Source organism: Barbus barbus (genome assembly GCF_936440315.1).
Source record: "Barbus barbus genome assembly, chromosome: 27".
NCBI lineage: Eukaryota > Metazoa > Chordata > Actinopteri > Cypriniformes > Cyprinidae > Barbus > Barbus barbus.
The window spans coordinates 28,897,662-28,923,857 of record NC_136755.1 but is presented as its reverse complement, the minus strand read 5'-3'; the positions used below and the strand labels follow the sequence as shown (position 1 = coordinate 28,923,857).

At 34.5% G+C, this 26,196-nt stretch overlaps 1 protein-coding gene across 1 annotated transcript in view; it reads right to left on the bottom strand.

Moving 5' to 3' along the window:
• Window positions 1-26,196, bottom strand: part of LOC306847486 (rap guanine nucleotide exchange factor 5-like) — a gene marked incomplete at its 5' end in the record, with an annotated part of 72,279 nt that overhangs the window by 28,233 nt on the left and 17,850 nt on the right. The window contains 4 exons of the mRNA XM_079381428.1: window positions 9,718-9,933; window positions 20,655-20,731; window positions 20,875-20,923; window positions 22,438-22,519. Of these exons, the coding sequence (XP_079237554.1) occupies window positions 9,718-9,933; window positions 20,655-20,731; window positions 20,875-20,923; window positions 22,438-22,519 (424 nt within the window). The remainder of the gene's footprint in view (window positions 1-9,717; window positions 9,934-20,654; window positions 20,732-20,874; window positions 20,924-22,437; window positions 22,520-26,196) is intronic.

The following is a 26,196-nucleotide window of genomic DNA, read 5'->3' as shown; positions in this document are numbered from 1 at the left end:
AAGTTTAACACTGTTTCGAAAGAAATGAGATTATGTTTTGTTGAATGACCCACAATATCATCCAAAATAAAGACGAATTAAATTAAAATGAAAATTTTGTGGCTTTTAGTCAATGTTCATTAGCTTTGAGTGCATCTACACGACCGCTCAAAAATTTGGGGTCTGTAAGATCTCTTCTCCTCACCAAGGCGGCATATATTGAATCAAAAATACTGTAAAAAACAGTAAAACTGTGAAATATTATGCCAATTTAAAATAGCTGCTTTCTATGTGAATATCTGTTAAAATTTAATTTATTTCTGTGATAAAATCTGAATTTTCAGCAAAAAAAAAACATAATGCTTATGAAGCATTTAAAAAAACATTTAAAGATGCAATTAAAAGTGAATTTAATGCTTTTGAAAGAGATTCTTCTGCTCACCAAGGCTGCATTTATTTGATAAAAAAATGCAGTAAAAATTGTGAAATATTATTGCAATTTAAAATAGCTGTTTTCTGAATATCTGTTAAAATGTCATTTGTTCTAATTCATTCTAATATACTGATTTGATGTTCTAATATACTAATGTACTGATTATCATCAATGCTGAAAACAGTTGTGCTGGTGAAAATGTTTGTGGAAACTGAACTGTGATACATTTTATTTTTCAGATTCACAGATGAATAGAAAGTTCAAAAGAACAGCATTTATTTGAAATAGAAATCTTTTCTAACATTATAAATGTCTTTACTGTCACTTTTGGTCATTTTAGTGCATCCTTGATGAATAAAAGTATCCATTTCTTAAAAAAACTAAATTATATATATATATATATATATACACATATAAGGCAAATATGTATGTGTATATAAAGTATATATATATGTATACACACACATTTAACATATTACATATAACATTTTTAAATTGTATTTTTATGTCATAACAATGTTTCTTGTACCAGACTTAATTTATGGGGACTTGAATTTTTTTTTTCAAAAATCATAATATTTCCTATTATAACAGGTTTTATCAGCTTCACTTGCTAGTTTTGGCATCTGTGATGTAAACTAAACATTATTAGCCATTTTAAACACAGAGCAAGTCCTACAAATACATTCCAACCCAACTTCCTTTCCTCATCAAGAAATACGTCAACATGAAGCAGCAAGCATTTCATGCGGTCAAAATCCAGTGAAACGTAAGAAATGACCACTGTGTGTGACAACAGCACAATGCTATCGACGCTCAAACCGCCCACAGGCTTCCAAGCCCTGGACAAAATGTTCTGGAACATGTTCACTAAAATATACAATATCCGTCAGCAGCCCAATCTCTCCTCCATCCCTGAACGACCTTCAGTCGAGAGTCTGCTGCCTGCGAGACGGTGAGCGATGATTGGTCTCTTCAGCCGCACTCCCGCGAAGCAAAGGATGCTGGGACGCCGCAGGAGTCGTCTGTCAATCACCAGACCGCCGGGACGGGAAACAGATGGATTATCTGCGTCCAGACAGACACAAACATGACCTCTGACCTGCTAACGAAGGTCACGACCTCCTCAGAATTCACTGTTACTACACCGGAATTCGAAATTCCAAAAAAACTCCTGAAGATTCCAAAAATACACTTCCAGTCTGACAGCAAATTACTCAAACCGGAACAAACACGGAGTGTTTCCCAAACATTCCCCAAACACTCCAAAACAAGCCCAGATATCAGATGGATTCTGCGCTGCTCCTCCCAGCAAATGTGCTTATAAAAAGCAACGCTAATAAGATTGTACTGCGGTTACGCAATTCCACAGAAAAACACCTACATTAACAAACACTACAGGCCAGAGGCTGCTGGGAAAAAACATTTGGCGATGCAAACGATAACAAACAGTTTATCTGCAGTTTCTCTCAAGCCTTTCCAAAATCAACTATTATGTGTGTTCATATTTAAATGGCAATGCTGATGAAAAATACATTTTTTCCATTTTCAAGCTGGCAGAGAGAGCGTTACATAACAGAAGCGGTACATTGTGAATGATTGAATGAGTCTCAGGATCTGCAGGGACACAATAATAAAATTAAAATAAAACATGCCTGTGATGATGAATCTGGTCTGAAGATGCAACAGAAAAAGTCGATTATACTGTTTGGCATCATATTTAACCACCGAATGATGAGACTGACCAATCAGAGCAAAGCATTTCAGAGATAATGAGGGTTCAGCGCTCACCCAGAACCAGCAGCTCAAACAGATTATATAATAACCACAGCAGACCACAGCAGACGCATGAAACCAGACCTTCCCATCCTCCAGTTCCTGTAGGAAAACCCCATCTCTGCTTCTCCAGGACATTACCTCATCACCTGACCTCCCCTGCTTTCTTCTTCCTCTCAGTCTCACGTTTACAGTACATTTATGCATTTGCCTTACGCTTTTATAGAAAGCATTCAGGGTTTGCATTTTATCAGTTCATGTATTCCTTGAGATTCAAACCTGTGATCTCAATGCTCTTCTTCAGATCTTTATATTTTTCTTTACCAAACTTGATCCTTTTTCAGCATCAGTTGAAAAAAAAAAAAATCGTTACCTGGTCTGCACAGAAAAATTCTTTAAAAAACAAATAATTAAAAAATATATATTACATGCAATCTTTTTTTTTTTAGAACATTTCTTTGAAAGAAATAAACACTTTTATTCAGCAAGGATGCAAATAATAATGCATTATATTGTTAATATGTATTGTTAATTAGGCATTGTAATGCATAACAATGTTACAATTTATATAATAAAATATAATATTACAAAATATTACAAATATAATGTTACAAATATATTATATACATTATATTGCATTATAATAATGCATTATAATGCTATAAAAGATTTATATTTCAAATAAAATGCTGTTCTTTTGAACTTTCTATTCATCTGTGAATACTGAAAAAAAAAAAAAAAAAAAAATCACAGTTTCCACAAAAATATTGTGCAGCACAATTGTTTTCAACATTAATAATAATCAGAAATGTTTCTTGAGCAGCGAATCAGAATATTAGCATGATTTCTGAAGATCATGTGACACTGAAGACTGGAGTAATGATGCTGAAAATTCAGATTTGATCACAGAAATATATTACATTTTAACACATTCAGAAAACAGCAATTTTAAATTGCAATAATATTTCACAATTTTTACTGCATTTTTTATCAAATAAATGCAGCCTTGGTGAGCAGAAGAATCTCTTTCAAAAGCATTAAATTCACTTTTAATTGCATCTTTAAATGCTTTTTTAAATGCTTCATAAGCATTATGTTTTTTTTCTAAGAAAGCATCACTAGCTTGAGCGGTTGTGTTTAACTACAGACCGCATTGCTCTGCTAATGACAGTGTGTGAGGATCAGCGGGACAGAGGTGTGTGTTTAAGTCTCCACCTGTCCTGTGGGTCAGGGGTTGAGGTTGGTTCTCACGCTGGGTGGGGTTCAAGTCCAGAGACCTCGCTGATGACAAAGAGCACAGGAAAAGCCAGAGGAAGCACTCAGTGTTCCCTTCCTGTGTTTCTGCACAGAGCGCGATAGTGTGTGTGTGTGTGTGTGTGTGTGTGTGCGCGCTGCGTTTCCTTAATTACACCAGAACATTGCACAGAAAACTCCCATGATCCTCGAAAAACGAAAGGACACGATCTTTACTCTAAACAATGCAGCAGAACCGAAACAAACCCCACCTAAAGTCACAGCACAAGCCCTGCTCTCTGTAAGGAAATCCCGTTAAGTAACTTTCGGAATGATTTGATCACAAAGATCTTTTTCGGAAAAAGAAGGATGAATGAATCTCATAATCAGGAATTGGGCTTCTGTAAGCAAAACTGCAGTCTCCACGTCTCCAGACATCATCCTGGTTTACGTAAGACCTGAAACCACACGGTCATGAAGAGGGAAAAGAAACAATGCAACACTTCTGTCCAAATCAAACCCGAGATGTGTAATTTCAGTTCAAATTTATCGCTATCAGAAGACATGGAGAACATTACATAAATAGAAAGCAGATGGCATTCTCTCTTTCAGAACGAAAAGCTATGCTTGACTTATACAGGTGCTTTCTAAATTCATTTTCAATCAAAACTAATGCCATTTTTGCTGCAGGCAAGTGTTTGTTATCTAGGAGTGCCCCTTCAATTTATTTTTTATAAGACTGTTTCTATATAAGGGATGTTATTCTTAAATAGGTAAGTGAAGGTAAAACTATTAAAATATTTTTTGTTATTTGAAATAAAGATTAAATTAAATATAAATATTATTTGGAAAACTTAAAGTTCAAACTTAAGCAAAAATTAGAAATGTTGCTTTGGCAACTAACTGGAACAAATTATTTTAAGATAAAATACTAAAATTACTATAATTAAAACGCAAACTGAAAATATAAAAATAAAAGATCATTCAAAATATGAATAAATACTACTATAAAATATTTACACAAATTAACACTATTATTTATGCACCAAAATTAAAGTTGAATGCCATTAAAAATATGACAAAAGCACATAAAATTAGTAAAACTAAAATTAAAAGGAAAACTGAAATTATAAAAAACTCGAATGATTGTATATACAGTAAATAATACTAAAAAAACACTGATATTTAGGCACTAAAATCTAAATACAAATAAAAAAACTAACGAAAATGACAAAAGCATATAAACAATGACTAAAACTAAAATGATAACTAAAAATATACAAATAAAAGCTAATTCAAAATATGAATAAATACTATATTAGTATATAAACAATACTAAATTAACACTATTATTTACACACCAAAATTGAAGCCAAATAGAAATATAAAAAATAACAAATGACAAAAGCACATGAAAATATTAAAATAAACGCTACTATAAAATATTAATAAAGTCTATAATATTATAGAAATAATACCAAAATAACAATATTTAAATTAGTGCTGTCAAACGATTAATCGCGATTAATCACTTTATCACAACTTTTATTTTGGATGAGATTAATCGCGATTAATCGTTGGACAGCACTAATTTAAATACTGCATTTCAAATATTTGATCAGTTTATTGTTAGATTGTATGTAAACACCATGTGGACCGGAGATGGGCCACACCTTCAGCCGTGTGATCTGTGACACCAGAGCAGCGAATACACTCGTGAACATGAGCTCAAACACTACAGGAGTTCATCCATCAACAACACCTTACAAACACTTTCAACTCGAAACACCACTCACAGTCCATTCTACCTCCTTAAAGTCTTTGCATTTCTGAGAGAAAAGGAAATAAAATGAGGGAAAGGGGCAGGGCTTGATTTTATATGAGGCGGAGCTTGATCGCAATCATCAGCAGCTTCAATCAACAGCTTATGAGAGACATAGTCTTGAGAAATGTTTAATGAGAGCAGACAGAGACTGAGACTGAGCTCCGTCCTCAGACAAGTCCAGCCACGCTGAAGATTACGCTGGGATTCACTCAAACACTCGCCTCAACAATCATCTCAGACTCTTAAACACAGAGCTTCTTCTGCAACTCCTGCTGATCATTTCTGGCTTCTTGAGCTGCTTTGTGGTTTGTTAACTTAAACAACACTCGTACTCTTTTTGCTATTAGACTGACAAATCCCCCAAGTCAGATTCCCAGTGAAATGCTCTCCGACAGCAAATGCAATGAGTTTGCTTCCTTCTTTTCTGAGAAGATCAAAAATATCATAAAGGCGATTGGCACATCTTCTAGTTATGCAGAGGTCACACAGATTCGACGGCAAAGAAGTGACTATGTCTGTTTCTGTTACAGCACCTTAAATCATCAACCTGCTATCTTGACACACTTCCCACATCTTTTTTCAAAAGTATGCTTAACTGTTTAGAACCAGATCTCTTAGAAGTGGTGAACGCCTCACTTCTTTCTGGGACTTTTCCAAAATCCCTGAAAACTGCAGTTGTTAAGTCCCTTCTTGATAATGATGTTGAGCAAATATACACCGATATCAAATCTTCCTTTAGAGGTAGTTTTTAATCAGCTGAACAACTACTTAAACTCAAATGGATACCTGGACAATTTTCAATCTGGTTTCCGAGCGCATCACAGCACAGAGACTGCACTCATTAAGATAATAAATCATATTCGCTTTAATTCTGATTTCGGCAAAATATCAGTGCCGTACTACTAGATCTTAGTGTTGCGTTTGACACTGTCGATCATAACATACTTCTAGAGAGACTGGAAACTGGGCCGGGCTTTCTGGGATGGCACTCAAATGCTTCAGGTCATACTTAGAAGGGAGAGGTTATTATGTGAGTATAGGAGAACATAAGTCTAATGGCACTTTTCCACTGCATAGTACGGCACGGTACAGTTCAGTACGGCACACTTTTGGGGGGTTTTCCACTGGGTACAGTACCTGGTACATTTTTAGGACCACCTCAGCCGAGGTTCCAAGCGAGCCGTACCGTTACCAAAACGTGATGTGTAAACTCTGCTGATCACTGATTGGCCGGAGAGAATCGGCACTGCCTACGTCATTGAACTTGCGGCACGAGACCCAACAGACCTGCTAGATTTAAATCAGCACAGCCAGTGAAGGATCAAACGCAACTGTTTTGAATGGGTGCGCCTTTTCTAACAAGTTTAATGGAGCGACGCGGAATTAAAAAGTTTTTCAGGAGTCACGGCAGTAGAGGCGGCGCAACGACACATGAATAATCCCGCCCACTCTAAAGCGGTACTAAACTGCAGTGGAAACGCAACCCGAGCCGTGTCGTGCTGTTCTGAACCGAGCCGAGCCGAGCCGAGTCGTACCACGCAGTGGAAATAAGCCATAAGTGGACGCCCATGACATGCGGAGTCCCACAAGGCTCAACTCTTACACCGCTCTTGTTTAGCCTGTATATGCTCCCACTGAGTCAAATAATGAGAAAGAACCAAATTGCCTAGCACAGCTATGCTGATGATACCCAGATTTACCTAGCCTTATCTCCAAATGGCTACAGCTCCATTGACTCCTTCTACCAATGCATTGATGAAATTAACAGTTGAATGTGCCAGAACTTTCTTCAGTTAAACAAGGAGAAAACTGAAGTCATTGCATTTGGAAATAAAGATGAAGTTCTCAAGGTGAATGCATACCTTGACTCTAGGGGTCAAATAACTAAAAACCAAGTCAGAAATCTTGGGGTGATTCTGGAGACAGACCTTAATAAGCCTGGCTCACACTGTGCGATTTTTAATAGTCTTTTGCGATTGTTGCTTGTCACACTGTACGAACATGATCCCCATGTCAGACTGTAGGATCTCAGTTGTCTTAATGTCAGACTGTACGACAGTCAAGACGCGATAAAAACAGACGTACTCAAGAAGACTTGTCCAGAGTTTTACGTCATCAATACGTGACCCGCGTTCTCTCGCTATAATGGTGGCTAGCAAACAACAGCAACGTGTAGCGTTAGTTTTATTAATTACATGCCTTGATGTTAAAAAAAAAAAACGAAAAAGACGACGTGTGTGGAGCAAGTCATGGCTGGGCAAAAGAGGACTTTATGGTCTTCCAGTTCTACAGAGCGAACTTGAGGTAATTTTGTTATTCGAGTTTAAACATCCTGCCCCTTAATAAATAAACTTTAAGTAAACTTTATTTTGTACATATATTGTTTTTACAAATAACGAAGTTGAAGTTTGAAGTTGTCACGCTAATTGCGTCATCAGGTTCAGTGCTCCTATTGGTTCTTGGTTTGACGGTCGTCGTAGGAGATGTCACACTGCAGGAAAGTGTCTGAAATCTTCTGACACTGCCAGAATTTAATCGGAGGAAAAAATTGATCGCAACGGCCATTAATCGGCTGTCGGTGAACATGTCAAACCAGCGATCTAGACAACCGATTTTAGCCTAGGATTATAGGAATCTTTTAGGATTTTCAAAATTTGTCTCAGACGAACAAATCGTGGCCAAAATCGCACAGTGTGAGCCGGGCTTTAGTTTCAGTAGTCATGTCAAAGCAGTAACTAAATCAGCATACTATCATCTCAAAAACATTGCAAGAATTAGATGTTTTGTTTCCAGTCAAGACTTGGAGAAACTTGTTCATGCCTTTATCGCCAGCAGGGTGGATTACTGTAATGGTCTCCTCACCGGCCTTCCCAAGAAGACCATTAGACAACTGCAGCTCATCCAGAACGCTGCTGCCAGGATTCTGACTAGAACCAGAAAATCTGAGCATATCACACCAATCCTCAGGTCCTTACACTGGCTTCCTGTTACATTTAGGATTGATTTTAAAGTACTTTTACTCGTTTATAAATCACTAAATGGCCCAGGACCTAAATATATATATGCTCACATATATATGATATGCTCACTGAATATAAACCGAACAGACCACTCAGATCATTAGGATCGAGTCAGTTAGAAATACCAAGGGTTCACACAAAACAAGGGGAGTCTGCGTTTAGCTATTATGCGGCCCGCAGCTGGAACCAGCTTCCAGAAGAGATCAGATGTGCTAAAACATTAGCCACCTTTAAATCAAGACTCAAAACTCATCTGTTTAACTGTGCATTTGTTGAATGAGCACTGTGCTATATGTCCGAACTGACTGCAATGAATTTTATGTATAATCATTTTATACTCTTAACTGTTTTAAATTCATTTTAAATCAATTTCTATATAATTTCCTTGTTTTTATTGTTGTGATCATTATTATTATTATTTTTTTAATTCCTTGTTTTTATTGTTGTGATTATATATATTTTTTAATGACGATTTCACTTCCTTTTATGTAAAGCACTTTGAATTACCGCTGTGTATGACATGTGCTATATAAATAAACTTGCCTTGCCTTTGTTGAAGATATAAAATTTTTGCTGTATTGAATTTTTGTACTTTAAGTATTGAGAAATGTTTAGCATTTTGCGTTAGACATAGCCCCAAAAAAAATTATTTGCATGAATACAATAGTGTGAATAATAATCATAATAATAATAATAATTATTATTATTATTATTATAACTACCATTTTGTATTATTATTGCACATTTATTATTATTATTGGAAATATATTGGAAATATTTATTTAGCTAATAATAATAATAATAATAATAACAACAATAATAATAAAACTGTAGCACATTATTATTACTGCAAATACATCGCAATTATTTATTTAGGGAAAACAATATAAATAAACTATACCACATTATTATTATTATTATTATTGCAAATAAATTGTAATTATTTATTTTGCATAACAAATTTGCATGAATACACTAATGTAAATAATAATACTAATAATATAACTGTGTAAAATATTAGTAAATTAATTAAATTAATAGTAAATAAATAAACAGTACAATCAATTAATAGTAAAATATTCCCAATTAATATGAAATACTTATATATTGCTATAGCATAATTATTATTTAACTATAATTGTGCCAAAAACCTAAACATTTAAAAATCAGTTATCAAAGACTAAAGTATGAAAATGATCAGTAAATCTATAATAGGTGGTTTTCTTTATGAAACTTAAAATTCTTCTCCTGTGACATCAGCTTATTAAACTCTCTCTGGTTCTTTTTTTCAAGAGTGTATTTCAAGAGCAGGAGCCTTAGAGAGCAGGACTCCTGAAGTGTTTTAGAAACACCTCAACAGGTTGATATCCGGTGAGTTTGACCTCCTCATGTGACCCCTGACCTGCTGTTGCCATGCCAACAGGCTCAGGTGCGAGTGAGGGCAGTCCTACCTGAGCGGAGCGGTCCGGGAGCCGGTAGTTCTGGTTCTGGAGGAAGCGATAGCCGTCTTTGGCCAGCCGCTGGACCATCTCCAGCCGCGAGAGGTCATCCGGAGCCCGGAGAGTGCAGACGCCCGCCTGCTGCAGAGAAAACAGATACTTCAGTCCACAGTCCCACGACATCTCAGCCGGAGTTACTGACAGAGACACGGAGAACACACAGCCATGCTCGCTCGCTCATCTGCGTGAGTCACTTTCCTCTGGAAAAGACTCTGAACGCATTGAGAGTGTGTGAGAGGGACAGAGGGGTAGGGGCGTGTCTGTGTGGCTCCGCCCACAGGAGGCAGAGACAGATGATTGACAGCATCTACAGCACACCTTAGAGAACGAGAGAGACTTTGGGTACTTTACTACTTGTAATCATATTTTGTGTTTATATCAATTGCTTGCACTTCACATTATTTATTTGTTACTTCAAGTAACAGGTTGTAAAAAACAAAAACAACAAAAAACAACAACAACTAAGAAACCAGCAGTATATTTTGTACAGAAAAGCACTAGTATTGTTGTCATTTAACTATAGATAAAACAAACTAAAACTATTGAAAACATTTTTTGTTAATTAATTAAAAACTGAAGTGATAAAAATTGGTGACCCATACTCGGAATTTGTGCTCTGCATTTATCCCATCCAAGTGTACACACAGCAGTGAACACACACACACCGTGAACACACACCCGGAGCAGTGGGCAGCCATTTATGCTGCGGCGCCCGGGGAGCAGTTGGGGGTTCGGTGTCTTGCTCAAGGGCACCTCAGTCGTGGTATTGAGGGTGGAGAGAGCGCTGGACATTCACTCCCCCCACCTACAATCCCTGCCGGCCCGAGACTCGAACCCACAACCTTTGGATTACGAGTCCGACTCTCTAACCATTAGGCCACGACTTCCCCATAAAGAAGCTGACATGCCATTAAAAAGAATTAGAAATAAATAAAAACTAAAACTAAAACTAAAACTAAACCTAAAACTGAAATTAAAAATAATAAAAATAAAACTTAAATAGTATTACAAAAAAGACAAAATCATAAAATAACAAAACATTTTACTACAATGAACTAAAAATAAAATATAAAATAAAAGCTAATTCTGTGGGGTTTATTTTGAATTCTATATTTTTATTTGTATTGATAAAAATACTGTACTTCAAACAAATATGATGAAAAAACTGAATCAAAGACAGCATCTACAGAACGAGAGAGACTTTGGGTGCTTTACTTGTAATCATATTTTGTATTTATATTCAGTTCCATTTCAGTTGCTTGCATTGATTTCACATTATTTATTTGTTACTTAAAGCAACAGTTGTGGAAAAAAACAACTAAGCAACCAGAAGTGCATTTAGTACAGACAAACACCAGAGTGTTGTCTTTATATAAAACAAACTAAAACTATTAAAAGACATCTTTTGTTAATTGAAATAAAGCTGACTTTAAATAAAATATAAAAATTAAAAATTAACTTAAGTGTAAAAAAAAAAAAGCTTCCATGCCAACTAACTGAAATAACTTAAGCTAAAGCACTTAAATTACTAATTGGAAGTAAATAAAAACTAAAACAATTTTTTTTTTTTATAAAAAAAAAATAATAAAACTTAAATAAATAATAATAAAAAAAAACTAATAAAATTGACATTCAAAATGACATCACCAAAATTACAAATTTAACTAAAATTAACTAAAATTGAAAACTGAAAATATAAAAAATCTAATTCAAAAAGGTAATTCTATTCTGTTTATTTTGTATTGTATATTTTCATTTGTATTGATAAGAAATACTGTACTTCGAACAAATATGCTAATGAAAAAACTAAATCAAAACTAAATATTAAACTCAAATAAAAATAAATTAAACTTAACTAGTAATATTTTTTTTTTAAATGATAAAAATTACAAAAGTACAAAGCTAAAACTAAAATTAAACTCAAAACTGAAAATAAAAATTTTATTAAGTTTTATTCAAAATATTAATAAACCTATAATGGTAGTTTATGTTGTGTTTATTTTAAATTATAAATTCTTACTTGTATTGATAAAAATACTGTACGTAAAACAAATCAAGTAACACTTAAAGCTATAGAAATATTAACAAAAAAACAAGGAAATGAAAAAAGCATGTAACAAAATTACTAAAACAATGAAAACTGAAAATAAAAATTAAAGCTTATTCAAAATATTAAAACACAATTATTCAGAAAATGTACAAACACAGTATTAAATATTGCCTTTTTTGTACTTTATGCATTTTACAGCTTGTCAATGTTTTATATGAATAATCCTGGCAATAAAACTTTGTCTCTATTTTTGAGAGAAGCCTTATAGTTAGCTAAAGCAAAGACTTTTAGAAATAATTTTGATTAATTGAAATAGAGTTGAAATAAAATATTAACATTTTTAGATGAAAAACTTAAACTTAAAAAAATTTAAATATGAATGTTGCTTTGGCGACTAACTGAAATAAGTTAAATTACTAAAATGACTAAACTTAAACTCAAATAAAAGTAATTTAAAGCTAGTAGAAGCAGAATTAATAAAAATGACAAAAGCACATTAAATTACTAATAAAAACTAAAATTAAAATGAGAGCTGAAAATATTAATAAATAGTAAAATAATAAGACGGGCACCAGTGAAAGCAGATGATCTGAGAGTGAACAAAGCTCAAATCCTGAACACACACAGATAAAGCTCATGTCTGTCAGTTATCATCAGAGTCCTGAGTGTTTATTTACTCAGCGCTGTGCTTGGATTGGCCCAAACCACCGCAGGTTTCCTGTGAGCTAAACCGCCTTCCCACAAAACCATCCCAGACCAGCACAGACCGGACCGAAGCAAAACAGACACACTGTGCTGTCAAAATACAGCAGACTGCCGTTCAGAACAACACAAGCCACTGCTCGTGAATATGTGATCAGAAACTCAGTTACTCTGAGCTAATAGTGATGCTGAAATATTCATTCATGACGATCATGTGAACAAACACACACCACGCCGTACTACACCGTAATTAGACTCAACAGCTGCTTCAGAGACAACGTTTAAGATGAACCGGTAATAATGTCTTTAGCAGTGTTTGCTCTATTAGTGCTCAGACTTTAAAATGAACCCAAACACTAAAATACTCAAGTGTTAGTGTAGTTGTCACAGGACTTTTGTGTTCCTGTTCTCCTGCCTTAGGCCCCGATCACACCAAACGCGTTTTTTACTTCTTAAAACGTGAGGCGCACCACACTGCCTTTTTGGTGACTATTAAAAAAGAGCAGTGCGCTGTGGGTTTTTTATGTTGCTTGGCAACCACCAAATCAACTGTCCTGTCAGTGTAAAGGATTATAGCGTGAGAGATCTAAAATAAGGCTGTTAAGTAAACTGTCGTTAACGAAAACCTGGGGGTGATGGCGCAGTGGATAAGACACATGCCGTTGGTGTGAGAGACCCGGGTTCGAATCCACTGTGAGACACCAATGTGTCCCTGAGCAAGACACTTAACCCCTAGTTGCTCCAGAGGCGTGCGACCTCTGACATATATAGCAATTGTAAGTCGCTTTGGATAAAAGCGTCAGCTAAATGAATAAATGTAAAATGTAAATGTAAATGTAAAAAATACAGCTCCGGGTAAAACCCGCGACAGACACTACAAGTTTCTTATCCATTATTGCAGTCTCCGGACTTTCTAAGCAACGGTAAACTTTCGCCACCACAACGGAAAGGCCCGCCTCTCCGTTCATTTGATTGGACAATGGAAAAAAACGCGATGACGTGGGTCGCTTTTCTGCTCAGAGTTGCTTTTTTTTTCAACTTTATGCGCCTGGGGCACATAAACAGTGCGCAGAATGCTCACTGCCAACAGAAAACAATTCAAAAAAGGCACCTCTCACTGCAAAAAAAACGCGTTCGGTGTGATCCACACGAAGACGCGTTTCTCTGTATACGCATACATTTTTTACCGTATAGGCGTTTCGTCCACATGAAACCGGAGTTTTCGAAGAGTGAAACCGATAATTTTTGAAACCGGGTCCCAGGGTGGATAAATTTGAAAACGCCGTTTTCATGTTTTCGTGTGGACGGTGAATCCGTATATTTTCTGAAACGATGACGTCATCAGCCCACGTCTCGCCCCTAATCAGACACCGCTGCGTCACATAACAGCGACAACAACAACAACAATGTCAGACTACGTGCCTGTGTTCGTGCTGCAGAACCTACTGAGCTCATTAGTTTTATTAAAGCAAAATCTTCTGCTTTGTGTGTTAGTTTGTATTCAGCGCGCAAGGTTTACGAACATGGTGCAAGTCTTCTTCTCTGTTTTTTTGTGTATCTCTGTGGCAGAATTACAGCGCCACATATCGGTCTGGCATGGCATCGGTCTACATCGTTTTCAGTGATTCCGTGTGGACGCAGATATTTCCTGAGACGACTCCGTTTTTACGGAATTTTTTTTAGAGCGAGGCAAAAAAAAAAGATCGGATACGGAGAAACCCGTTTTCGTGTGGACGTAGCCTTAGTCTTCCTTTGACCTAGTTTTCCTGAGTTGCCCTGATTAATTCATTCTGTTCACCTGTGTTCATTCTATTAAGTCATCAGTTTCTGTTCAGTCCCCGCCGGTTATTAATGTTGCTTGTGTTAATGTTGGATACTATGTTGGATTACCTGTTCTTTTGTGGATGATTATTAAAAGGATTTCTTTAACTGTCTTCTTCGTCGTGCGCTTATACTTATCCAACACGTTTTGTGACAGTTGTATTGTATTGTATCAGTTCAGTATTTTGTTATTGAAGACAACTTTGATTTGATTGATAGTCTCGTGCAGTGTTAATTTTGGCAGGCATTTTTGATTTAGTCTTAGTCGACGAAAATGCTTAATAGTCTTAGTCACATTTTAGTCATTTGAGTCTATCATAGTTTTAGTCTAGTTTTAGTCGACGAAAAGTCATTGCATTTTTGTCAACTTTTAGTCATTACTTTTAGTCAAACTGCAGTTACCAACATTTATTTTGGTAGCTATTTTATATGTAGTATTCAAACAAAAATAGTCATCAATACTTCTCTCTTTAGACCAAATCAATTAAGCTTAGTTATGAGAAATGTGAATCAAGGATTGAATTTGGAAAAACTGGAATACATTTTCATTTTTTGGTAGAAATATAAATTAAACTCATTTTTCAGATACAGTAGGTTTACTTAACAAGTATACATTTATTTAACATCTTTTGGTGGTTAACATATAGGACAGATAATTAGGAATGCTGTCCATTTAAGACAGAAGGTATGCATGTAATAGCCTACTGACATACATTCAGTTTTCACCCACCTGTTTAAGCTCACTTAAACCATAACGGACTGTATTTCCGTGAGATACTCTACATGAGAGACATGTGGACTGCTGTGTGTGTATTTGAGCGCTGAGAACTGATCGCGCGCTGTATGAGAACTGAAGAAGTGGAGCGCGCGCGAGAGAGAGCACATCTATCAGCGCGTTTCCGCCTATCGCACCTTCACTAACTTTAAGTTAATCGACAATGAATTGTGACTCCCGGGAAAAACGGGACATCTGGTCACCCACTCCCTAACCCTTCGGGTGCTGAGGCCATTATTTCAGATCGCTAGTTCGCGTTTTGGTAGCCTATCCATCCACTGCGGCTGCCATACTGAGACTAGATATGCAAACGCACCTTATCCAATGACAGAGACGCACATTTTGAAAGACAAGTCAGTTAACTTAGCCTATAGGATGTATTTTGAATGTCTGGTAGTCCTTAAATAACATTTTAGTCCCGTCTCTTCTTGTTAACGAAGACGCGCATAAATTTCGTCATAGTTTTTATCATCAGATATTAGTTTTAGCTCGTCAACGTCTCGTCTTAGTCACAGAAAAAAGGTTCGTTGACGAATATTTTTCGTCGTAGTCTTAGTCAACGAAATTAACACTGGTCTCGTGAATCACATTTTTCCTTCAGTTTCCTTTGAAAATAAAAACTTTTTTTTAACTGAAACACTGCAATATTGCATGAAAAACCGTGTATTTAAAAAATAATAAAAAAATAAATATGTAATTAAACTACTTAATTATAATTTAGTTATTTAAAAAAAATTTTTTTTATAATAATAAATTGTATAATCATTTTAATACAATTCTATAATCATAAATAATACAATAGCATAACAGTGACAACATACAGCTCATGCTATAACTTTTTTTCTGTTTTTGTGCCAATGCAACTTTAGGGTTTAACTGAAAATAAATGAAAATTAAAATAAATTTTATTTTAAAAATAAGTAAATTAATAAAAATAAAAAAAACTATAATTAAAACAAATTATTTTTATAATTATATTCTAACATAACAATAATATCCTTGCATAAACTGTAAATAATTCATGCAACAACAGAAAATGAAAAAAACAAAAACTAAATTTCAACAGCAATATTACAAAATGAATTCCTTTAAAAACATTCAATTTAAAAAGAAATAATGATTAAAAATGAAATAATGCAAAAATATTCATTCAAAATACAAACTAATAATTATTTTTTACATAATATTGATTTATATGTAATATTTACAATAATATTTCAAATTTAAAATAAATAATAAAAACTTAAAAATTAAATAATTAAACATTTTTTAAACCATTTCTTTCACATTATACTTATATATGCATATTTAAAATATTATAATAAAATAAAGTAAATGAAATTATTTTTTACAAAATAATTCATATAACAATAATATCCTTGTGTAAACCGTAAAGAATTAATGCAACACAACAGCCACAACATTCAGCTCATCAAGAAACAACACACTTAAACAGCACAAATCGCATTGCAATACTTTAGTTTTGTATCTTATATACTTTTGTTGTATCATTCATTTAGACACAATTAAGATATCAGGAGAACCCTAGCAAGTAAGAGATGCAAACGGGTCTGTGTGACTCATACTGACTTCATTAAACGTGAATTATGGAGTTTGAGACTGAAACTGAATGTGCAGCGCTGACAGACGATAGAGCAGAGCAGAAGATAACAAGAGCCAGACAGAGCCGTTATTACCTTGACTGTAATTATGGGCTAATGAGCGTCCACTAACCACAGAGGAGAACTAATCAGATCCCAGCCTGCTTCACTACACACACACACACACACACACACACACACAGTGAGTCCCTGTGAACTTCATTAGCTTGATATGGTGATGCAAACCGACCTCAACACTTCCTGTCCCTCACACAGCAACTTCCTGCTGGACAACAACAGTTACACAAGACCATTAGTGTGTTACTCTGAGACCAGACCATCAATCATTCAGATCCAGAGCAAGAGCTTTCCTACGTTTGAAGACGCAGACAGACCTTGACTACTTTCTGACGCCCACTCCCTCTCTAACACACACACACACACTCGCTTTATGAAATAAACATGACTGCACATGTAATCTCATATACTTTCAAATACGCCCACAAATGTTTAAACAAGCATGTAACCTCATGAAAAGCAATGAATTAAGACGCTCTCGCTCTCCGTGAATCACTAGGACATCAATCTGTAGATGTCTGAATGTCATTTTATAGGTGTTTTTGAGAACACATTTTTTATGTTTTTGAAAGAAGTCTCTTTTGCACATCAAGGCTCCATTTATTTGATCAAACATACAGTAAAAACAGTAATATTGTGAATTATTTTTACGATTTCAAATTACTGTTTTCTAAGTGAATATCTGTTCAACTGTAATTTATTTCTGTGATCAAAGCTGAATTTTCAGCATCATTACTCCAGTCTTCAGAGTCACATGATCCTTTAGAAATCATTCTAATATGCTGTAGGGCTGTCAAAATGGCTGAAAAACTAAATTAGATAATTTTGTACTTAAATATTATCGATATTCAAATTATATTCGCATTTAAAAGGCATAAATTCAGTTGGGGGGGGGGGGGGGGCTTTTGGCTTCTATCCTCAGGTCACAAGAGGGCGCATCGAGCAAAATATTACTCAAAATATCAAAGCAATAAAATAAAATGACTATCTTTGAAAAAAGTGCATAATATTTAAAATAATGTTTATAAACCATCTAAAATCAATTAAGTTGCTTAAACAATTAGAAACGAAACAGCATCATGTATGTATGTATCAGAGACGTTTCCTCCGAGGAGGCAAGAGAGGCAGTCTCCTCAAAAAATTGGATGAGAAAATAATCGATATTACAAACATAAATTGCATATATTATTAAATATGGCATTAAATGTATAAAGGTTTTTATAAAGTAACGCTGTCAAACAGCGACACCCGCAGGTAAAGTTACAGCGGAGGCTTGCCTCCCTTCGGTCCATAGACTCAAAACAGAGACCCTAAAGTGTGCCGTGACTTTTCTGGAGGCTCATTGAGATGAATGGGGGAAAGTCACGTGAGAGGAGGCAATGCCTCCATCGTGCTTTAATTGGATATGATTGGTTATGATTGGATGTGATTGGTTACTGCAATAAATCCCGCCTCTTGTTTTCATGCGAGCCCTCGGCCTAAATGAAGAAAATGGCGTTATTGACTAATTATAAAGTAAGTAAACAACTCTCCTGCTTAGATACCACTGCTTTGCGTCACGTCAAAATAAAACTTGAAATGGTCTGAAAACGTGATGACTGCGTCAGTTTTGAGTGAGCATTCAGTGTGATGAAATGAAAGATATTTCGTTGTGTCTGTGGCAGTGTTTATATTGCTTTTATGACAATGACCCGAAAATAAGTTGACTATTAAACAGAACAGCTGAACATCAGTTCACAAATAAAAAATATTGGTAACATGTCCTCGAGGAACTCTGTGGAGCCTGCATCTTCTCGAAGCTGGACCTGCGGAGCGCCTATAACCTCGTTCGTATCCGGGAGGGAGACGAGTGGAAGACGGCGTTTATTACCCCCTCAGGCCACTATGAATATCGGGTCATGCCGTATGGCCTTTCCAACTCTCCGTCCGTCTTCCAGGGGTTTATGAACGAGGTGTTCCGGGAGTTCCTCCACCGATTTGTCATCGTGTACATAAACGATATCCTGATCTACTCCGAACATCGCCATCACGTGACGCAGGTCCTACGCCAACTCAGGAAACACCACCTCTACCTGAAGCTCGAGAAGTTTGAGTTCCACCGCCCCACGGTCCAGTTCCTCGGCTACATCCTCAGTGCGGATGGGATCCAGATGGACCAGGGGAAGGTCCAAGCCATCCGGGACTGGCCCCAGCCTCAGTCAGTAAAGGAACTTCAACGATTCCTCGGCTTCGCAAAATTCTACCAGAGGTTCATTCTGAACTTCAGTCTCCTCTCAGCCCCCCTCACTTCCATGCTCCGTCAGAAACCCAAGTCTCTGTCCTGGAACTCCGAAGCTCGAGCCGCCTACAAGAAGCTCCAGGAGGCCTTTTGCACTGCTCCCATCCTCTCACATGCCGAACCCCAACTTCCATTCATTGTGAAAGTGGATGCCTCCACCACCGACGTGGGAGCAGTGCTGTCTTAATACCACGGAGAGCCTCCCCGACTCCACCCTTGCGCTTACTTCTCCAGGAAGCTTTCCCCAGCGGAGCGGAACTACGATATTGGAAATCAGGAGCTGCTCGCCATTAAACTGGCGCTGGAGGAATGGAGACACTGTCTGGAGGGAGCTCAATACCCATTTACGGTCATCACTGACCACAAAAACCTGGAATATCTCCGAAGTGCTAAGAGGTTAAACCCCCGGCAGGCTCGCTGGGCCCTCTTCTTCGCCCGGTTCCAGTGTTCCATTACGTATCGACCCGGAGATAAGAATGTCAAGGCAGATTCCCTCTCACGTATCCATGCCCCCGACAAACCCTCCACACCTGAACCCATACTCCCTCCAGCCATCCTTGTGAGCCCCATCCGGTGGGCCATGGATGAACCGATCCGCATCGCCTCCATCACAGAGGGCAAAACCTACGTGCCCACCTCCTTGAAGACTTCCCTTCTGGAAGTCTGGACACCCAGGCAGCCAGCGTACTCTCTCCTCCAAGCTAAAATTTTTTTATCGTTTTTGTAATTTACTTCGTCAAAGTTTTTTTTTTCTTTTTTTTTTTCTCGATAACAACCATCTGCACAATTTCCCTTATATATTTTTTTTATGACAAAATGTATTACATTATTAACATTACTGTCCATTTGTCTGCCTGTTGCCTTTTTACTATGTTTGGCATGCTGTATCATGTATGCTGGCTTACTTACTGCTTGCCTGCTGCATTATATATGTTAGCATGTTAAATAGAATATAACTGAGGCTTTATGGCCATCCAAGAGACGTTGTCATTGGTGGTGTTTGGAAAAAATTGTAGTTAAAGCCATTTTTGCAATGTTTATCAAAGAGAATAATAAAAATAAAGAAAAAGATTACTGTGTTAAATATGTTTAAAATTATGATATAAGTAGCCTAATGAAAGCTAAATAAATAAAAGGTACTTTTTAAAAAACAGATTTAAAGTGATGATAGAATAAATTAAATATAGGGTTATTTATTTATTTGTTTTAAAGATTTATTTTGGGCTACATTCATTAGATCAAAATAAAGGCAAAATAGCCAGAATAAACTTAAATAAATATTTTAAATATTTATTTGGCTACATTTCCCTAACAAAACAAACAAACAAATATTTTGTTATTTTTTTATTTATTTTAAATATATATTTGAGCTAAATTTATTTTATATAAAGGCAAAATGGCCAAAAAAACTTTTAGAAAAATAAACAAAGAAATAAATATATCAGCTTTTATATGGTTACTTTTGTCACCACTTTACATTAAAAAAACATTCCTTTTATTTCTTTAGGAGTACAGTATTTGAATAAGGAATAAATATATGGAGTGCATCTTTGAGAGACGTCAGATGTGTTTATGTGTGTTTACCTTGCTTTTGTCTTCAGAGGGTTTCTGTGGTTCTTGAGGAGAAGCGTCTGATGCCTCCGAGCTTTCGTCTTCTGACACTAGAGGAAAAAATTAGAAGGACACAGACAATTAACAGTGAAGTCAAAAATAAATAAATTATGGTTGTTTTGTTGCAAAAACACCTCGACTAAGTGAAGAAACATGGTTTGATATGACCGCTGTTAATATGAAAGCATCTTACTTGACTTCTTGGCTTTCCTGGCCAGAGCAGCAGCGAGTTCATTCTGCACCTGAGGTAAAACACACACCGTTTCTCAAAGTAATCCAGTGAAAGCTCAAGAGTACAGTGTCTTTAGTTCATTCTACAAGCAGAAGAGCTCATCAGAGCAATGAAAGCACACGAGGATCGCCTCAGACAGCAGGGGCTCATGGGATACTGGAGGAGGACAGCTGTGTGGAGATTAACACTGATTCAACACTTGCTTCGGTGACACAGTTAGGCATTTAACCTACTTCACAAGGAATTATATCATCAGAATTCAGTATAGACTATCAAAGCTGAGCAAGTGTGTTTATTTGACATGTATTGTGGGAAATGTGCTGATGATGTGGCTAATAATCAGGCTGATTTACAGGGTAATGCATTATGTTTCAGGGGTAACACAAAACAAATATTATTAAATGTAGAGAAAATATAAAAGATGTAGGAAAAATACTTGTTAATTTCCATAACATAATCAGTAATCAATTAAGCAATTTGTAGGCAAATATTTTAATAAATTAATTTGAAACATTATATATGATTACATTTGTTTACACGTACATACTATCTGAACAAATATATAAAAATATAAATAAAATAAAAAAATCTCTTTTGCATTTCATCATTGAACATTTCCAAATTATTTGTAATTTTTTAAAGAAAGTGACAGATGCATTATGTGCAAATTAGGTCAAACACTTTTGCACATTAAAAATAATATTCAAATAAAAAATTTAAATAAAAAGAAGTATATAGTGAAAAACAAAGAGGAAAGTAATGCAAAAGAATCTAAAACTAGTCATTTTCCTCATTAGTCATTTCCAACACAGATGAATTAGATGAGTACAGTAATTCATTAATTTAATATGACAATAAACAGTAATCAATTTGTAGCTAATATATTTATTTCAATACAATTGTTTAAAATATTACTACATTTTATTAAAATATTATATATTATAAAATATTATTTTATTACATTATATTATATTATATATGTGTGTTTATCCACACACACACACGTATTTATATATTATATTTATTTAAAATATTTCTCCATAATTATCTGAACATATTTCATACAATTAATATTATTATTTTATTGTTTTTAATTATATCTTTTCTAAATATATGTTTTTATATATTATATATATATATATATATATATATATATATATAGAAATATAAAGAAAAAATACAAATATAAATACAAACAATTAAATATAATAAAACGTACAAAGAAAAATTATAAATAAATTTTTGTTAATAAAACAGAAAGTGTAATTACTTCAGATTTTGTTAATTTTAATGATATTTCTGAAAGTGTCAGATTTTGTGGTGGATCTGAATGACGTGAGCAGCAGTGTCAGTGTCAGTGGTTCACTGGCGAGCGAGCGCTGAGTGAGATGGATGTTTCTCTGTGCTTCTGTCAGACGAGTGTGTGTGTGTGTGTGTGTGATGGATGAGACTCTTTGAGGCTGCAGTGGATCTTTACACACCAGAGGACTGAAGACACACGGTCAGGGATCAGAGGACGCTTACCGTGGACGTGAGTCTCTCCAGAGCCTTCATCTGCAGGATCTCGCTGCAGATATCACGCTTTCTGTCCGGGTCCTCCTCGGGTCTGCGGGAGAGAAAACACACACACACACACACACGTGATTAAACACCTCTCTCGCATGAGCCGACCTCTGTGTTAGATAAGCAGCAGATGTCATGTTCAGAGTCCGCTCTGTCCCAAGTGGTGCACTTGATGTGTCAGTTCAGGTTTCTGAAGTGCCCTTGATGCACAACTGGACCAAGTATGCACTAATGTGGATTACTACTGACAGTATAAGCTGCATTATTTCATCAAATTTTTGACTTCAAAGACGACGGCAAGAACAAAGGACACCATTTGGGACAAAAACACTAGTGCACTACCTATGAATGCTAGTATACTATCTATGGTGCAGTATAGACAGTATATACTCAGCAGTGACCGCTGACTGCGAGACAGCTTTCCATGATAATATCATGACGTGTAAATTCAGAACCAGTTAACTCAGAAACAGGTTTATTATCGTTAACTAAAACTATATTTTTATACTTGAAATCAAGCTGCAGTAATTAAAATAAAATATAAATATCAGATGGAAAACTTAAACTTGCCAAGGCAACATTTATCATTCTCGTTTAGTTCAACTTATTAAGTAATATTAAAAAATATATATGAAAAAAAATTAAAAATGACAAAAGCACATAACAAAATTAACTAAAAAAGACTAAAATTAAAATGAAACCTGAAGGTCTAAATTAAAAAAATATTAATAAATACTAATTCAAATTATTAATAAAATTATAATAGTTAATACAATAAAAAAGCTATAATATAATATTAATGAAAACTACTTCAGTTAGTCACCAAAGTAATATTTCCCATTTTCCTTTAGTTCGTTGAAGCTAAAAAAAACTAAAAATGAAATAAAAACAAATAAAAATAAAACAGAAAGTATAAAAATAAATTCAAAATCTAAATAAAGACTAAAGCAGCATGTATATAATACTAAAATAACACTAAATATTTTACAGTAATTTCATATTATAATCAAATTTTGTGTAAAAATGTTCAAATTTTTGGCAATATGATGATATATTTAATCAGGAAAGAGATGTTTCAGAAAATGTGGTTAGTATTGCTTCTCTTGCATTGTGGGATGCAGTATCTCACGCAGGGCGCTCTGCACTCTTCTGGCAGGTGTTGTATGTTATGTCTTCGGTCCTCCATTCAGAAAATGCACATACTGTGCACACAATACATACTGCCTACTGAAAACAGCCCCTGGCTCTCTGCTGCCTCCTGCTGCTGGTGCACTGCTATACATAAAACCTGTATATAAAGCTTAAGACACATTTAAGGTCTGTTGGACAAAATGTAGGCAAAAACAAAAGCTATTGTTATGACCACAACCCCACGGCGCACTTGCACTCTTTAAAATAAAACATAAAAAATAGTGTTAAGCATACCTATTTAATATTTACTCGTATGCAATATATTGATTTTCCTTTTTTTTTTAGAATGTATTGTATTATTATATTTTATTATTTAAAATATTTTTTAATAACTAGCTGAAAAAATAGAAAAATCTAAAAAGTAGTTTAAAAAAATGAAATAAAGATAAAAATAAAATTTTAAAAATAATTTTAATATATATTTTTTCTAATTAAAGATGTCTATACAATAAATAGATGAATAAATGAATGAATAAGTAAATAAACTAAACTAAACTAAACTAAAACTAAAATTTCATTTTTGTTGTAAAAAAGTGTTTATATAATATATTTTTTATTTTTTTTTAAAGACAATATTCTGGTGCTTTAATAAACCCCAAACACTTGTATTTATTTATTCAATTATTTTGGAAAAACATTTTTGTTAGAAACAATATAATAATAATAATAATAATAATATTTACAAAATAATTTGTATAGTTTTTTAACAATAAAATAAATTAATATAAAAAATAAATGAATAAATAAATACAAAAATACCAAAAAAAATCTGTTATTTAAATGATTTTTGAAAATGATGTCCATCTGAAATACATGATTTATGAAAACAATTTCCAATGTGAAATACATGATTTATGAAAATGTCCATCTTAAAGCACCAGAATATTTTCTTAAAAAATGACCAAATAAAAAATGTTCTATACACATCCATATGATTCCTTGGGGATTTTATCTTCTTATTTTTAAGAGTGTAGAGCAGATTGTGCAGGTATAAACCTCAACATGAGCAGAATAAAGGCCTGAGAGCTGCTATAATCCAGGACAAATGGAAACCTCCATACAGTCTCACACACGGCTCAAACTGGGCCAGCGAGTTTCTCTTCTCCTGCACCATCAGTCCATTCATCACAGCATCTCTCCTCCTCCAGACACCGCGGCTTCTAAACGAATCGGGCACGATTGCACGAGATTGCAATTCACACACTCTCACATGCCTGCATGCAAACACACACACACACGGGCAGGCAAATGAAGACATAAACGCACACACATACGCAAATGCACGCTCATTCTGCACACTGAAGCATTACTAGTTCCACAGAGCTGAAGATAAAATTCAAATTACATGCAAATGAGGCGTGCGGCGCGAGGTGTGTGTGTGTGTGTGTGTGTGTGTGTGGGGGGGGGGGGGGGGGGGGGGGGGGGGTTGCTGAAAGCGAGGCAGTAGCCAAACAATCCTGGCTAAAAGCAATCTAGGGGTTTCAATTCAGCCGAAGAGACAGTCACGGCACGACACAAACCAACACAACAGAAAACATGCAGAAATTACCAATAAATAATCAAATAAAAACTTGATCAAACAAATACAATTCATTTTTATTAAATTTAGTCCTAAAATCATTTTTGTATTACATTTTTCTGTATTTACATTTATTTTCATTTTAGCTACATTTAATTTTAATTCTGTATAATGTATTTATTTATATTTATTCTTTATTTCTTTCCATTTATTTTGTTTTTATTTGTACATTAATTTGTAGTATGGAAAAAAATATATATAAATATAAAAATAAATGAATGTATAAATATAAAAATAATAAAATATACAAATAGAAATAAAGGAATAAATGACATTTTAATTTGTATTACTTGTTTTCCTTTATTAATTATTTTTTGTATTTACTTTTAACTATATATTAATTAGTTCTAACTATATCGGTTATACTGATTTAATATGTTATTTATTTGTAATACGGAGATATACATTTGTAATACATTTGGGAATAAATATATACATAAAAATAATTAACACATAAATATAAAAACAGCATATATGAACAAATAAATGCATATAATAATAGGAAAATAAATAAAGGAATAAATGACTTGATAAAACAAATACAGATAATTTTTAATTAAATGTATTCCTAAATTATTTTTATTACTTTTAGTTATTTTCCATATTTATTTTTAACTTTATGTTTATTCTTTTTAACTTGATATTTTAGACTTCCTTTCACTTATTTTTTATTTATTTGTAATATGGAAATGTGGGAATTATAAATATAAAAATAAATAAACATTAATATAAATATAATAAAAGCATAAATTAAAAATTTAAAATACAGTTAAAAATAAAAAAATACTAACAAATAGAGGAGGGAAAGTAATACAAAAATTAATTCAGAGCTAAATTTGATTAAAAATGTATTTTGTTTGTTTTAGGAAACCATTTATCCCTTATTCTTTATTTGTTTATTATATTCTGCAGGTTTTGTTCTTTATATAAAAGCACACACACACAAGTTT